Source organism: Gopherus evgoodei, chromosome 5 (genome assembly GCF_007399415.2).
Source record: "Gopherus evgoodei ecotype Sinaloan lineage chromosome 5, rGopEvg1_v1.p, whole genome shotgun sequence".
NCBI classification, from domain to species: domain Eukaryota; kingdom Metazoa; phylum Chordata; order Testudines; family Testudinidae; genus Gopherus; species Gopherus evgoodei.
The window spans coordinates 14,074,448-14,090,808 of record NC_044326.1 but is presented as its reverse complement, the minus strand read 5'-3'; the positions used below and the strand labels follow the sequence as shown (position 1 = coordinate 14,090,808).

General features: G+C 41.1%; 1 protein-coding gene across 1 annotated transcript in view; it reads left to right on the top strand.

Annotated features, from left to right (window-relative positions):
• Positions 1–9,458, top strand: part of RMND5A (required for meiotic nuclear division 5 homolog A) — a 38,100-nt gene extending 28,642 nt beyond the window's left edge. The window contains exons 6-9 of the mRNA XM_030563090.1: positions 1,645–1,810; positions 4,624–4,726; positions 6,340–6,494; positions 7,741–9,458. Of these exons, the coding sequence (XP_030418950.1) occupies positions 1,645–1,810; positions 4,624–4,726; positions 6,340–6,494; positions 7,741–7,804 (488 nt within the window). The 3' untranslated portion in view covers positions 7,805–9,458. The remainder of the gene's footprint in view (positions 1–1,644; positions 1,811–4,623; positions 4,727–6,339; positions 6,495–7,740) is intronic.
• Positions 9,459–16,361: the final 6,903 nt, after the last annotated feature.

Genomic DNA, 16,361 nt, shown 5'->3' with positions numbered 1-16,361 from the left:
ATAAAAAGCTTAATTCCATACCATGGTATACTCTGTTTATGTTGTTGGCAGTGGCTTGGGTATGTGTGTGCTTTCAGTGTGCTGTCCAGCTCTGCACAGACAGCTGGTTCAACAGACCTCAGTAGTATTAGCCAGTGTGGTTAAGTGCGGGAGGCTGGAATGTCGTTGCCTCAGTAGCGCTGTTTAGGCTGCTCCGTGCTTCTGCCCTTGTAGGGTCAATGTTATTAGTGGATAGTGCAGCATGTTAGTTCAGCAGACTCATAAAGGAAGACCACAGGCACGGTTCGGGGGTGAAGGCGCTCGGCCAGGTTTATTGTCCACAAAGCACGGTATTAGCTCCCTGGATCAATGTCTACAGATACACTAACACATGTATGCTCATTAAAATGGACTCAGCTCAGTCAGCTGCGGGACTTTCTGCTGTCCCCTAGGCTGAACAAAGGAGTACGGTAAAGTACCCTGACATTTCTAGGCTAAACCAAACTGGAACACACAGTTAAAACCACCTTACACATTTCATGATGTCCGCTTGTTATCTCCCCTTGTTCCTGATACCTTGGACAAAACATCCCTATTCATTATTTTGTCAAACCATCTTATCTTGTACTAGATTGGGATGTATCTGTACTAGCTAGAATATATGTATGTAAATACTTAGTGCCTAGTACACTAGCAACAACTTTGCCAAGTTCATGGGGTGGAAAGTGAACTTGTAAGTATCTGCTTTTAATGCATGGCCAGACTTTGGTTCACAGCCTCTGGTGTAGGCCTCAGATCTTGCCCCAGGCCCACACTTTGCCCCCCCACCCCCACTACATACTCTCTTCACAAAGCTGACAGAAGAACTTCTTTAGAAAAGTGTTAGGGAGCTTTGAAAACTTCATCACTACTAGTTTTTTCATATCCCACTGCCTGTGTAGAGAGATTGCCCTATTAACATGAGTGCAGCTGTATGGGCAGGGAGAGAAATTAGTATGAAGCTGTAAAAATCTCAACGAATGATCTTAAAAAAAGAAGAGTATATCTCTATAAATCCAGGTGTCATGACCCTAGTGTTTCTGCTGTGCCAGAGTCAGACACAGATTCGTATCCTGTTGAAGAGTGGAATTCCAGCTCCGGCATCATTTGTCTGAGTACTTTGTGAGGCATCTGATCTTAAAACTCTGTAGTCCTGGACATTGGACTAATAATCTGTGCTCCAACCTCATCCAGAGTCCGACCACCCTGTTGGTAGGGGAGAAGTAACATTTTTAGTAATAGCCTTTCTAAATAATAGGAGCCTGACATCTGAAAGCTGCTCAGACATTTGGCACATTGTAAGTAGACCTGGTAGAAGCAGGTTGGTGGGGGCAGAGTGCAGGTGATAGCAGAAGTGCAAAAGTAATGCATTCTATTCCATAGCACTGCTGTCTGTTCTGGTTACAGAAAGATATCTAATCCATGCTGGTTATACCCATATTTGGTATTGAAGTGTGTGTATATTTCTGAATCTCTTGTAACACAACTGATAATCGTTGACTCAGTATACATTAAAAATTATGGTTTTTTCCCGTGTAAAGGGGAAAAGCTCAGACTAATCTTCCCACTATAACATAAAGCAGTGTAAAATGTAATAGCTAAAGATTTGCTTTTTGTCCTTCACAGATATTCAGGTTTTAATGGGCAGCCTGGTATACTTGAGACAAGGTATAGAGAACTCTCCATACGTTCATCTACTAGATGCAAATCAGTGGGCAGACATCTGTGACATCTTTACAAGGGACGCCTGTGCTCTCCTGGGTCTCTCGGTTGAATCACCTCTGAGTGTTAGGTATGCTATTTCCCACTGAAATGTTTTGAAGGCCAGGGTGCCTAACCTTTTCCCAGCTGCGGGCTGCAGTACTAACTTGACAGGAATGCAAGAGATGTGGCTAATGTGCATTCAGTAGAGCCAGTTGTAAGACTACAGATTCCAGCATGCAGTGTGGCCAAATGGCTGCCTATTCGGCTCAAAGTGGAACATTGTATGCTGGGATTCTTAAGCTGCTGTAGGTTACACACCCGTATTAAAGATGAGGCAGTAACCAGCCCCTCCTTGAGCTTAGGACAAGTGTGTGAAAATTGGTACCACAACTTGACACTTAAAAATGAAAAAGCCTGAACCAATTATCTACTTGCTAACTAACACTTTTAGTCAATTTTGTTATCTTTAATTCAGTTTTCTCACTTCGCATTGGTTCTGTGTTGAGGTTCTGTTTCTAAATATGCTAGAATATGATTTCAGCTGGCAAAATTTACAATCCACTCATGGGAATTCAAGATTTGCAAAGATGAAATCTTGCACTTTCATGGGAACTGGTGTTTTCCGGCTCTGTGGTGAATATTAACATTGCGTTTAACTGAAAATACAGAAATCTAATTTTTCTTTACAATTCTACAGCAGTCAAATCGTAAACCACCCTTTACCCAGATAGTGAAGAATTAACCACCACTAGGACTTTGAGCGGTACATCTCCCAAATGCACTGTACCTGACTTTCCTTTTAGAGGTTAGATGAGAAAAGAGAGATGAGTTTTGTCTTTCAGTGGACTCAATCCTATGGAAGTGCCAGTATTTTTTGTGTGGTTATCTGCTTGCTTGTGACTGTTAGTTACGTTCCTGTTTAGTTGACACTTTTAAAGAGGTACAGACTCATTACTGCAGCATTTCACAGACATTTCATTAATATCTTTGATGATTTTTGGTGAACTAATTTCTTTTGGAGTCAGGCTCATGCATTGGAAAGGAGCAGCAGAATGGAAAGGAAAAGTATGCCTGAATATACGTCCTTCTGTAGCAGCGTTTATTGATTAATTTTAGTTTGTGGGTGTAAAAATGAGCACTGAGGAATTTGTGTCCCTGTAATAGATTTTTTAGTCCATCTTTTTTCCTCCCAGAACAATATCCTGCGAATTAATCGTCACTCACTGACATTTTAATGGCCCGTGCATTGACTGAGTAATGTGCACAGTTCATTATCAGTACAAGTATATGAGCTGCTACCACTGAGGTGGAAAAATACCCTCCCTTTTATTGTGTTGATTAGACAGCCGTTTGGGGCCCAACGTGAAATCAATTGAACTGTGATGTTTTATTGTGCATATGTTATTGACATTCAGTCTTGATAAACAAGACTGCTCTAAAATGTAGCTATTATACATACGTAGCAAATACTTTAAAAATTAAACCAGTTTGAAATAAAAGCCTGCCTACAAAATTTTATTTTCTAATATTTTGATGCAGGACCATTTCTCTTTTTATGGCTGTTCAGTGACTTACAACAATGAGAATCCAATCTTAGTGGGACCCTCGGGGCCTGATCCAAACCCGTTGAAGTCAGTGGAAAGACTCTCATTGGCTTCAGTGGGCTTTGAATTGGGCTCTTTAAGCACTACTGCAATCCAAATAAATTATCATGTATTACATCAATTTCTTTTAGCTACTGTTAGTCTTCAGAAGGCTCTTTGACGTCCCTCCCAGTTGTTTTCTTTTAGGACTACTAAGTGAGGTGGTGCTTTTGTTTGTGCAGAATATGAATCTTCCAAGTGTAATGTAAGCTAATGCTGTAGCTTTTTGTCTCCCTCTACAGGCTAAAGCACAGATAATGGTTTGAACTAGTTACTGTGTCTGAGGTAGTGGATCTGATTCTTTAGCTCAGATGCTACAGGCTCATGCTTTTAGATCCAGAGGTTCCAGGTGTAGTCCCCACAGACGACCCTGCCAGAGGCAACGTTCTAAAAGCATTTTATTAACTAAACCTCTCAAAGCTCCTGTGAAAGAGAAAGTATTATTTTCACAGATGATAAAACTGGCACAAATAGTGACATGGCTTTGCCAAAGCAACATATTACGTCAGTAGCAGAGCTGGGATTAGAGCTCTTGGCTCCCCTTCCTGTCCTCAGTTAATTTGTTGCAGAGGGTACTCAGTGCAAAATATTCAGACTTTCCTGTTAATTTGCCCAAAATCATTTCCACACTTATTGTGGCAACCTCTTGGAGTACTGCAAAGGAATAGAATATACTTGGGTAACAGGAAGCTCCTGGAACAGACTCTGTGTAGCACCCAATCTTAGCCCATTTGGAACATAAACAGAGCAGGTTGCATTACCTTCCTGAGCTCCATTCTGTGGAGACTCCTTCTCCGTCTTAATCCCAGGGACCATAGGTAGTGAGATCTGTAGTCTCTTGAAGTTACACTAACACACTATTAAAGGTCTGATTGTGGTCCATGTGTGTACAACTCCGTAGGCTGCATTCAGATCACATTTTGGCCATGCCAGTTATGTAACAGTCTCTTGACCACATGTAAAGCTGTGCGGTTTCCAGTCTCTTTTTCTCTTGGACCATGGATACCAAAACAAATGGTACAGTAAATCAGATTATTGATGTGTTCCGCTCAAATTGTTACCCTTCAGCTTGTTGTACATAACAGAACCCCGAATCCCAGCAACCTGCAGTCTTACTTGTTGGGTGGTAATACAGAAGGCAAGAATGAAATGAGGAAATATGACTGTCTTTTGTCCCCATTTACTTACTAATGAGGTAGAGCTATGAGAAATATTCATTTTAAAACATCCTGTGCTAATATTTCTGTGCATTCTGCAGTTTTTCAGCAGGTTGTGTAGCATTGCCAGCTTTAATTAATATCAAAGCTGTGATTGAACAAAGACAGTGCACTGGAGTTTGGAATCAGAAAGATGAATTGCCGGTGAGTATGTTCTGTACTTTCAGACAGACCAGGATTTGGACAATGAGCAAGCCTTTTGAGTTGCTCTTATACTAGAAGTGTGTATGGATTTTCTGCCACCCCAAAAATCGATGTGAACTGTATAACTGCTAAAAGAGCCAGGAGGGTATGCTGCCACAAAACTGGGGAGGAAGAAAATCAGATTGTTATATTACCATTGTTCAGCCAGGCCTGAGCTCCAGTCACAGCTTGCTGGAGTATTGCTACAAGACTAGGTGGGCTTGAAATGACCAGGAATAGCATCGTTGCATGAATAATGGACTGAATTGGGACCCACAGATGCACTTAAGAACATAAGAATGGCTGTACTGGGTCAGACGAAAGGTCCATCCAGCCCAGTATCCTGGCTACCGACAGTGGCCAATGCCAGGTGCCCCACAGGGAGTGAACCTAACAGGTAATAATCAAGTGATCTCTCTCCTGCCATCCATCTCCGCCCTCTGACAAACAAACAGAGGCTAGGGACACTTCTGGAGGAGCTTCTTCATAGCAAAATCTGTGTGACTATGTTCATGAAACTGTTCAAGGCTCTCTGTTCCTGCTTTGAGAAAGAGAAAAAACTTTTTAGGTGTTGAGCTGGGCAGCAGCAGACTTGACATTCCTGACTATAGTTGTGATGAGGATCTATGTGTGGCACCAGTGTGTCTGCTGTGATCAGTCCAATATTCCTTTTTATAATTGTGACTGTGGAATCTGGTATAAGGTGGGTGACCAGTTCATGCACTGGAGCCCTGACAGAATGACTGGAAAGAACATGGTTTAGCAAAGGATCACTCAGCAGATATGGATTAGTTAATAGTACTTATATAGCTGCTTGCATATTCTAAACACTTCACAAAGACCCCTGTGAGGAGCTGAAGGTATGGAAAGCATTGTTGTTATTTTACATAAAAGGATCCTGAGAGGTTAAGTAATATCAGTGTTACAGGACTCAGTCAGAGCCAGGATTAGAAGTTGGAAGTTCCTAGTCCCCACTCCTTTGCCTAAAACACTGAGCCACATTTTTCTCTCTCTGTCTTTGCTCTCATCTCTTCCTGAAATCATACAACCCTCCTGCCTGAGGAGTGGTGGCAGAGTTTTTGCCTGGACTTGTATCTTCTGCATTGTGATTCCAAGATGTTACATGACTTTTGATGTGAATCATATACGTGTTAGTGGTGGGAGTTTTAAAAGCACTTTAGGAATGTGGATAATCAGTTCTAATAAATTTCTAATGAAAATTAGTCATCAAATCCCTTAGCCAGCTTTGGAAATCTCTGCCTAGAACAGATAAGTCCTGTGGGATCATCAGGTCCATTTCCCTGCCAATGCTGGTTTGTTCTACAATGCATACCTACAAGTGGTGTGCTAGCACTATGCTCTGCTTTGAAAAAACCTAAAGCATTTTAATTTAAGATCACTCTGAGATATTTCTGGCTGAAGGCTTCCCACTCATCAGCACAAGTGATTCTGGTGTACTTAAAGTTGTATTGAAATGTGTTAAATGGCCCTGGAGAGAGTAGTGATGACTGTCTGCTGGAAATGCAGTTACACAAGATACATGGTGATTTTAATTAATGTTTTCTTTTATACAGATTGAAGTGGACCTTGGAAAAAAGTGCTGGTATCACTCAATATTTGCCTGTCCTATTCTTCGTCAGCAAACAACCGATAATAATCCACCTATGAAACTGGTCTGTGGTCATATTATATCAAGAGATGCTCTGAATAAAATGTTTAATGGCAGCAAGTAAGTCTCATTCTTTTCCTATTAGCAAAGTGTGGGCAGTGACCAATTTTAAGGTTAAAATAGTGAGTTTGGGGTGAGAGAAGACTCCATAAACACAGAATGGGTGGAAGCTAGTTGAAATTCTGATGGCTGACTTCAAAGCAGGGTAGCATTGTCGGTGCAATAGAACAATAACAGTGTGAGTTGGCTATATATTATACTTTTATACGACACTGAAGGACCTGATATAAGAATCTCAATAGATAGGATTCCATCACTTTGAAAAATTAGCCTTCCATTTTACAAAAACTATAAGTACCAATTAATTATTGCTGCATGAAGGCTCAGGTTTTCTATACATTGTGTTTTCTGCTGAGAGCAAGGTTAATCACACACTAAAAAATATTTTTTCTAAAAAAGGGAAAAAGGGTCGCGTAGGGTGGGGGAGACCCTTGGAGGAAACTAGGGTAATCAAATAACTTAGAGCAGATGAATATTTCTGCAATGGTGATTTCATGTTATTCGTTAGCTACTTAGATTTGGAGAGGACGGGAAGAAAAGTGGGAAATAAGGAAAGTACTTTTTTAGGAAGGGAACCTCTCCAACTATTGGTAATTCCGCTTCAGGACACACTGCATCGATAAAGCATAGAGAGCTGCACAATCTAAATACACTATAAACTTAATTTTGACCCAAACTTAAATTTTGTAGTACAAAGATTTTGTGAAACCAAATATAAAATGTTGCTGGGTTTTTTTTTCAAATGAAAATTTTGGATGTCTTCTGTTTTTTATATTCACTGCTGGGTTAGAAATTGTCTAGATGTTAACTATAAGTGACCTGTCTAATTTCATAGTCCAAACAGCAAAATGCAGCAAGCAGCCGCACAGGATAAAGAATTAATTTTAAAATCTAACGTCTTCATTTTTAATAATCTAGGTGTGACTAATAAGGTAAGTAGCGACTACATCTTTAAAAAAAATTATTCTAACTCTGGCTAGGATCCCTTTATAGCTAGGGGGTCTGTTCAGTGGAGCAGAGGAAAGCATTATGCAGAAAGGGCTATCTAGTCTCTTTTTCCTGCCTACCCTATCAAATTTAATTGACAACTAGGTGCTATTATAATAAAAATAATAATGAATGTAAATGCCTAGTGCTCTGTTATTTCAACATGTCAAAACAAATTGAGATGTCCAGAAATTGCAGTTGCTGCTCCACTGCAGGCTGTCATATTAGAACAATCCTAACACATTGTCTTTCTCTCTAGATTAAAATGCCCCTATTGTCCAATGGAACAGAGCCCTGGAGATGCCAAACAGATATTTTTCTGAAGAAATGATTCAATGTGCAGTTTGTAAGTGACACTCTGAATTATGGGTGCATTTCAGAAGAATTAAAAACACTTGTTCCATTTTATGCGGCAGACTGAGGACTCCTGTGTTTGTACAAGCTAATGCTACAAAAACTTTGCCAACATTTAGTATATACATACAGAATGGAAATGCTACAGAAATAATATTACCATAAAGCTTTACTATACTCTTGGTCTCCATATCTGATCAAGTTACCACACCAGCAGTTGTCATTCAGTGCAGGTTTTTGTACTTAATTATATGGTGACTTTTTAAAGCATAAACCAATCGCCTCTTCCCTCTTCTCCCCTCAGTATGTTTAATATTCATCCTGCTGTTCTTCTGTCATCCTGTTGATAACTGTCACCCTAGGGAATGTTTGTGGAAAAAGTTTTATTTCCAGTAATGTGTACATAATTCAAAGTAAATACTTCCGAAAAAGTTTGATAAATTGAATAGTGTTATAAAACTAATTTTTTTTCCTGGGAAAAAAAAAAGCTGTGATATATTCTGAGTTTTCTTTCAAACATTTTTTCAATTTTTACATAGAACTCAAAGTAAATGTGCATATATATAAAATATATAAATATATAGCCCTGAGGGGCTAACTGTTAAATTCCATCACTGATTTATAAAAGTGGTGTATGGATAAATTACTACTGGAATGGAGTGGAATAGGGAATCCTATTCCTTTTGCTTTCGTGCTCAAGAAATGTTCGTGTAACAGAATATTCAATAAAATGGAGTTCTAAGTAGAAATGCTTTTAGTCAATGACACTTGCTCTTTGGCCTTTGTAGTCATGTTCTTTGAACTTTGCATTCAGGATTAGGCTATAAATGTCATGTTGCTGTATAGTTTAATAGACAGAGTATGTTATTTATAAACGGTTAGCAAAGTCAAATAAACGGTCAGAGTATTCATTGTTAAATTGGAAAAAAAACAACCACCCATGTCCTGATGCAATCTACTGATCACAAATCTGCACCTTGCAGGATTGGGCCCTACATCCTCATATTAGAAGCTAGCAAATTTTCTGTAGCTTGAAAACACTTTGCTTCTAGCCTTGCATTTCATACTAGACTATTACTGCCAGTGCCACTTTTTCCTGCTCAGTTTGTTATATCGTTTACTAGGTGAATTTGTACTCATAAACCAGATGTAGATCATGGCAGTTAAACCTTTTCTAGTGTGAATATATTTGTATTTATTGCACTGTACTATAGTAGGGCAAACAGCCATATGGCATGTTAAGATACATGTAAAAATATATTTCTGTATTGTGTAATAATCCCCCCCCAGCTTATCTGATTGAATTCTGACACACTGTTTGAATGCACTAGTACAATGCATGACAGAGACGAACGTCTCTGAGAAATCTACATTTTTGCATCCCTGTTTTGTCTGATTTAAGAGATGGACTTGGGCTCAGTGGCAATGGACACTCTGAATGAGACAAGAGGAGCAAACCAAGACACATTAATTTGAATATGTGTTCAGTACGTGTGTGGAAAAAATAGAGCTCTGTGTGTGTGACTTTTTTCTGCAATTAAATTGTATTCATACTGACTTAAAAAAAATGAGGCTAAGTGGTGAAATCAACAATAAACGGGTGAGGATATTATTTTTAATGTAGATTTTTAGTCTTGGTGAAGTTACTTTTAATCTTTATCTTGAGTGGAATTTCTTTATTTGGTATTTCAGCGAAATAACGTGTATTGTAAAGAAAAATGATGTAAATGTAATTTAAAAAAATGTTATTTTATCTTTCCACTTTGTAACACATAGTGCTATCTATAATGCTGGTGCAGTGGGATCACCATAAACAAAAGCTAATTTATGTGGTGTCCTGAACAGAGAATTGTTCATAACATACAAATGGTGCCATTTGTATTAAGTAGGTAGATTCTCCTGTGTAATCAAAATATGCTCAGGCCTGGGGACAGAGATAGGGATTACTAGGGAACTGGTTTTTGTTCTCTGGTTCTCCATCTGACTCCATCCTGGCCTGCAAGGACCAGCTTCTAATCCATGGCAGCTGATGGTCCCTAAAAAGACTGGTTTCAGGGTAGCCCGCTGGCCCTTCCTCCAGGATCTCCCTAGCTGGAACCTTGTGGGCCATTTCCATTTTCTTTGCATTGCCTGAGTGGCGCAAAGAAAGCAGAGCAGGACCAAGCACCTGGGCCTCGTTAGTGCTGTTTCTCCCAAATATGGAACCTATGCGTGTTCTTCAGCGTTGGACTAGCTTTGAGCTCTGCCTGCTGCTTTTCCCACACTGCATGTGTTTTATGATGTTGAATACAGTGAGAACACCAACTAAAATGTCCCCTTTCTGGCTACATGCATGGGGTCTTTATCTTGCTTCGATGCAGTAAGTGTTGCTTTCCCATATCAGTATGTTGATTAGGGTCTCCCAGCTGGAATCTGATAAAGTTGATAGTGCCTGAGTGGAGCTGTTCCCTGTCAGGACATCTGGGCTCTTTTAAGTGCAAAGTATTGCAGGTTGGAAAACATCATCCCAACTCTCCATACGAAATGATGGGCTCTAGATTAGCTGTTACCACTCAAGAAAAGATCATGGCATCATCATGGCTAGTTCTCTGAAAATATCTGCTCAATGTGCAGGAGCAGGCAAAATTACCAATATTAAGAACCACTGGGAAAGGAATAGAAAATGAGACAGAAAATATCAAAATGCCACTCTATAAATCCATGGTACACCCACGCCTTGAATACTGCATGCAGTTCCGGTCGCCCCATCTCAGAAAAGATATATTAGAACTGAAAAGGTGCGGAGAAGAGCAACAAAAATGATTAGGAGACTGGAACAGCTTCCATATGAGGAGAGATTAAAAAGACTGGAATAGTTCATCTAAGGAAAGAGATGACTGAGGGGGGAAATGATGAAGGTCCATAAAATCAGGACTGATGTGGAGGAAGTGAAAAGGGAGGTGTTATTTACCTTTCACAAGAATCAGGGGTCACCCAATTTAATAGGCGGGAGGTTTAAAACTAACATAAGGAAGCACTTCACACAATGCAGTCAACCTGTAGAATTCCTTGCGAGGGGATGTTGTGAAGGCTAAAAGTATAATTGGGTTAAAAAAAGAATTAGATAAATTAATGGAGGACAGATCCATGAATAGCTATTAGGGATGGTCAGGGATGCATCCCCATGCTCTGAGTGTCCCTAAACCTCTGACTTCTAGAAGCTGGGACTGGACAATAGGATGGATCACTTGATAATTGCCCTGTTCTATTAATTCTCTCTGAATCCCTTCTGGCACCGGCCACTGTTGCAATACAGAATCCTGGGCTACATAGACCATTGGTCAGACCCAATATGACTAGGGCCCTATCAAATTCATGGTCCCTTTTGTTCAATTTCACGGTGATAGGATTTTAAAAATAATAAATTTCATGATTTCAGATATTTAAATCTGAAATTTCATGGTGGTGTAACAGGTGTCGGGTCCTGACCCAAAAGAGCTGCGAGGGAGTTGCCAGGCTATTGTATGGGGGTCACAGTATTGCCACCATTATTTCTATTCTGCTGCTGGCTGGGAGCCCAGCACTGAAGGCAGTGCCATCGTTTGCAGCAGCGCAGAAGTAAGGATGGCATGGGACAATATTGCCACCCTTACTTCTCCGCTGCTGCCTTCGGAGCTGGGCCCTCAGCCAGACACCCAGCTCTAAAGGCAGCAATGCAGAAGTAAGGGTGGCGTGGAATGGTATTGGCATTCTTGCTTCTGCGCTGCTGCAAATGGTGGTGCTGCCTTCAGAGCTGGGTGCCTGGCCAGCAACTGCCACTCTCCAGACACCCAACTCTGAAGGCAGCGCAGAAGGGTAGCAATACAACATCCCCCCTACAATAACCCTGGAACCCCTCCTTTTGGGTCAGGACCCCCAGTTTGAGAAATGCTGGTGAAATCTGTAGAGAATAGGGTAAAAGTACACAAAAGACTAGATTTCACAGTCCATGACAGGTTTTTAGGGCCCTAAATATGACATTCTTATTCTCTCTTGCCTCTTGAGTATTTCTCAACAGGTTGTTTTACTGTGAACAAGCTTCTTCCTGCTTGGGACTCTGGGAAGGCTAGCTTTATGTGAGTCCAGTTCCTGAGGAGCCGTTGTTTCGTGTTCATTCTCTCACCCAGTGAGTTAGAAGGTGTGCAGTTTGTGCAGGAAGAATGGAAAAGCCTAGGCCAGAGTCGCAACCTTGCAGTATGAGGAGACCATCGACCTTATTCATCTTCCCTCATCCTCACTGAATGTGAGGCAGGTATGAGTCATTCAGTCATGCCACCAGAATCTTTATACCACACTTTCATGTTTTGCCTTTTATCTAATGCATATCTGTAAATATATTTAAATGGAAATAATTAAAACAATAGCTTTACTATTTTCATCATACTCTGATTTTGCATTATGTGTACTAAGTCCTTTGCAGTCCTGTTCCTGGTAAAAGCAATCTACATTTGCATTAACAGGAATTATTTGCAGTTTTTAACCCCCACTCCTGTCTCCAAGAGATGATGCTAGCAAGTATTTTTTTTTAAATAATAATATTTTAAATACCCATTGTTTTATAGCAATGGAATAGGGGTTCTCAAGCACTTTCATAGCATGAACTATATTTAAATACTGTAAAAGTTCATAAGACATCTCCCTTCCCGTTTGTGAGGGCTTCTCCCACATGCCATTGCAATAATGTCCCTTGTAGCAAATCCAGAAAGTGCTTACATGGAAAAATGGTTGGAGCATTTAATGAGTTTACAGCAGTCTTTGATGTAATTTAGCAGCTGTAAATAAGAGAGACAACACCGTATGATGTAAATGCTTCACAGAGCGATTCACTATAAGAGCTGCACAGTAAAATCAGACATGAAAGTCAGAGCATTCTTCTTGCTGCTCCCTCATTCTCCCTGGCATTCACTGTGAGCTTCTCCCATTTTAATGGTGATGAAATGTTACTTTATAAACCCAGGGCCCATATTATCTCCACCTGCTGTAAAACCTGAGGAGAGAGCTCTAAGGGAGGGAATTTCTGTGAGAATTCCTTTCAGAGATTCCTCCATGCTGCTCCAAGCTTTGTTCCTTGTGTTGCACCACTGAGGGAAGCAGATGTTCTAGCCCCACCTACCATGGGATCTCTCTGGCCATGGCTGCACTCAGGACCTCCAGCTAGGAGCTCTATAGAAAAGATAATGCAGCCTCCGTCTGTGTAATCTAGTCTGGGGATTCTCCATGGGAACAGAGAGCAATGAACATGACCCAGCTGTCTTGATCTACCTACCCCACCACCAGTGTGATCCCATGGGGCTGGATTGGGGGAGATAGTGCAGCAGAGAGTGCTGGGGGCAGAAGAGGGGTGATGTGGAACCAACTAATTTATAACACAGAATAGAATGGGTTGTTTTCATGTTGACATTTAAGAATCTCACATTCATAGTCAGTGTGTATAAGTAGCACTGATGTGTATAAGTAGCACTGATCCCATGTTCTTTGGTAAACAATATATATATATACTCCCTATTTCTCTGTTCTCTTAAAGTAGCAACATACCCTTCAACAGAGAGTCACCACCTTTGCCTTACATTTATAATCAATGTAACTAGAAAATATGGTGAATGTGAAATAATTAGTGCAATTGCCTGTAACCTAGCAATGCACAGTCCCATTGTATCCCAGCAAGCCAGTAGTGTGGAGGCTTTTCCTGTCAGGGATGCTGAGATTTTTAAGCTAAATATCCTTCCCTTCCCTCTGAAACAGTTAGCTCTGGCCTTGAAAGAAGGAACGTGTTGCATAAGTATTGTGACAAGAGGTTTCTTTAAGCTCAAAAATCATGGAGATCTTGCTAGGCTCATCAGTGTATCCATGAAGACTGGTTATTTTAAAAGGTGAGGTGTTACTTAGCTTTATCTTTAGGAAGGAGTCTAGGAAGGGCAATGCGTTTTTGGGCATCAGACCAAATAACCTGGATTTGGACTGGCATCTGGAAAAGGAACAATCGCTGCATTTGGCTGTGTGATCTCAAATGCTGTTCTTTTTACAGCAGCTACAGCTGTGCTACGCACTTGAGGATGCTCCTGAGGAGAAAATACTTACGGTGCTATTAAACTTCTCTCCAGCAGAGTGCAGTTTGGTGATTTAGCATGAAGAGTATATGAATAGTTACAAAATTTCTTGAAATAGGTGTTGGGATTAAACTAGATATGCAAAATAGGTAGGACTGCAAATGTCTTTTTAGACAATACATAGGCGAGTTATTATTTTTGTTTCTTTGTATCATATTTGGTTTTGGTAATATTCTGCTTAACATTATTTATACATCTCCCGTAGCTGTGGTATATAATGATGTTTTGAAGGACTGTGAACAGCAAATGCTGTTTTAAGGATATGAGAGAGACAAGGTGGGTGAGGGAATATCTTTTACTGGACCAACTTCTGTTGGTGAAAGAGAGAAACTTTCGAGTTCCACAGAGCTCTTCTTCAGGTCATTGACGGAAAAGACGTTAATAACTGTGCATAATATAATGTGTCTCTCTTTGTGACAAAAAATACACAATGAGCCCATTTTACCATATTCCTGCAGCACCTTTCTGTACACATCAGGGATCATTGCAGAGCTAATCCAGTGTGAGTAAGAGTTTAAGGGAGCCAGTGTGGATATGAGAAAAGGATTGGTTCTCTTTCCCAGAGCCCTACAGTAGGTATTTGTAGACTAAATTTTCAAAAGTGACTAGTGATTTTGGGTGCCTCAGTGTTTAGGGCCTGATTTTTAGAAGGCAGATGTTCAGTGCTTTCTGGCAATCAGGCTCCATCGGGGTGTCCAGACCTTGGCACCTAAAACCATGAATCACTTTTGAAAACATAGGCCTGGGTGCCTAGTCGTCGGACCATGGAACCTTTTCAAGCCTTATGGTTGGAAATGCAGGTATGTTCCTCATGCCTACCATCTCTCGGTTGATACTATAATTAACCCAGTTCCTCTACTCCCCAGTTCCTCTTTCTGTGCCAAACTCAGGGATCTAGATACTTTTCCCTTCTCTTGCTCTGTCCAGGAAAATGGTGTGAAATCTCTGCCCTGGAGCTAGTTCTGTGCTTCACTCTATTGTGAACTTTAAAAAAAAATGATTTCATATGTTGTTAAGTTTATAAGATCCTTTTGGATCTGGTTATTATTGTGGATCTGGCACAATATCAAACAATCAATGAGTTGAAGAGATGCACCACATTCCCAGCAGATTCCCATCCTCTGATGGGTACAGGATATGTCTCTCTTGATTAGGAAAAGGCTATTCAGCAAAGAATTGCCCAGTGTCCCAGCCTCTTTCCAAAGAATTACCAAGCAAGGCTCTAAAACTTTCTGGTGTGAGGGAGCTTTAACAACTCCAGAGCTGGAGAGGTCTTCTGCAAAGTGAAGCTCTGCAGGCATAAGTGGCACGGCAGTGAAACCTGCCTCAGATCTGAAGTTTGGTGGTTCCATGGAGAACTGGGGTCTCTGGAGAAGATGCCCTGTAGGAAGTCCCAGAAATAACTCAAGAGACCTCAGAATCCAAGCTCCTCAGAGAGAGTCTGAGAGGCTACTTCTGTGGGTTCCACAGCTCCAACATGTCACTTGAGGAAGGACTCAGACAGAGATTTGATTGGGTGAATTTGGCCAAGCCTTGCTGTGGTCAGACCCCCTAAGGATTTCGCCAGAAAAAGGGCCTTCTTTGGAGTGATGTTCACTTGCTTAATGTTTGGACAACGGTACAGTTTGTGGCACTAGGCATTACTAATACCAGTCATGAGAACACACTGCAGTTATAATACTTTGCACTGATACAGCAGTTTCCAAAACACTTGAGATCTTGACAAGGCTAGGTCTTTAAAGCAGCAGGAACTAAAGCACAGAGAAGTTCTGGTTTGAAAACAACTCAGTGGCAAGGCTGATAGTAGGATTTCCCATTATAGGTTTCCCAGTCACTAGACTATGCTGATTGCCTGTAGTTTTAGAGACAGGCATGGAAGCCCTTGTAAATACGCAATAGGTGTAAACAGATACAAAGGCCACCAACTTTGCTTCGGGTTCTGAAAACCAACACAAACTATGTGGCCTTTAGCTGTGCGGTTAACATAATGTCATTAAAATGCCTCAATGAGCACACAGCTCTCAAGGGATGTCACGGCTGGAGGGGTTCTCTGATCTTTCTCTCAGGGCTTGTCTACATCACAAAGTTGCAGCGCTGGTGAGGGGGTTACAGCGCTGCAACTTAGGAGGTGTACACATCTGCAGGGCATCACCAGCGCTGCAACTCCCTGTTTGCAGCGCTGGCCATACTCCCGTTTTGTCTTGGGTGTGGAGGATCCAGCGCTGGTGATCCAGCGCTGGTAATCAAGTGTAGACACTTACCAGCGCTTTTCTTGACCTCCGTGGAATAAGCAGGTATCGCAGCATACCTGAGGAAGCCTCTCTGGTAATCAAGCAGGTCTCCTTCCCCGGTTTGCTCTCATGTTCCCCGAACCCCCGAGCAAGCAGGTCTCCTTCCCTGC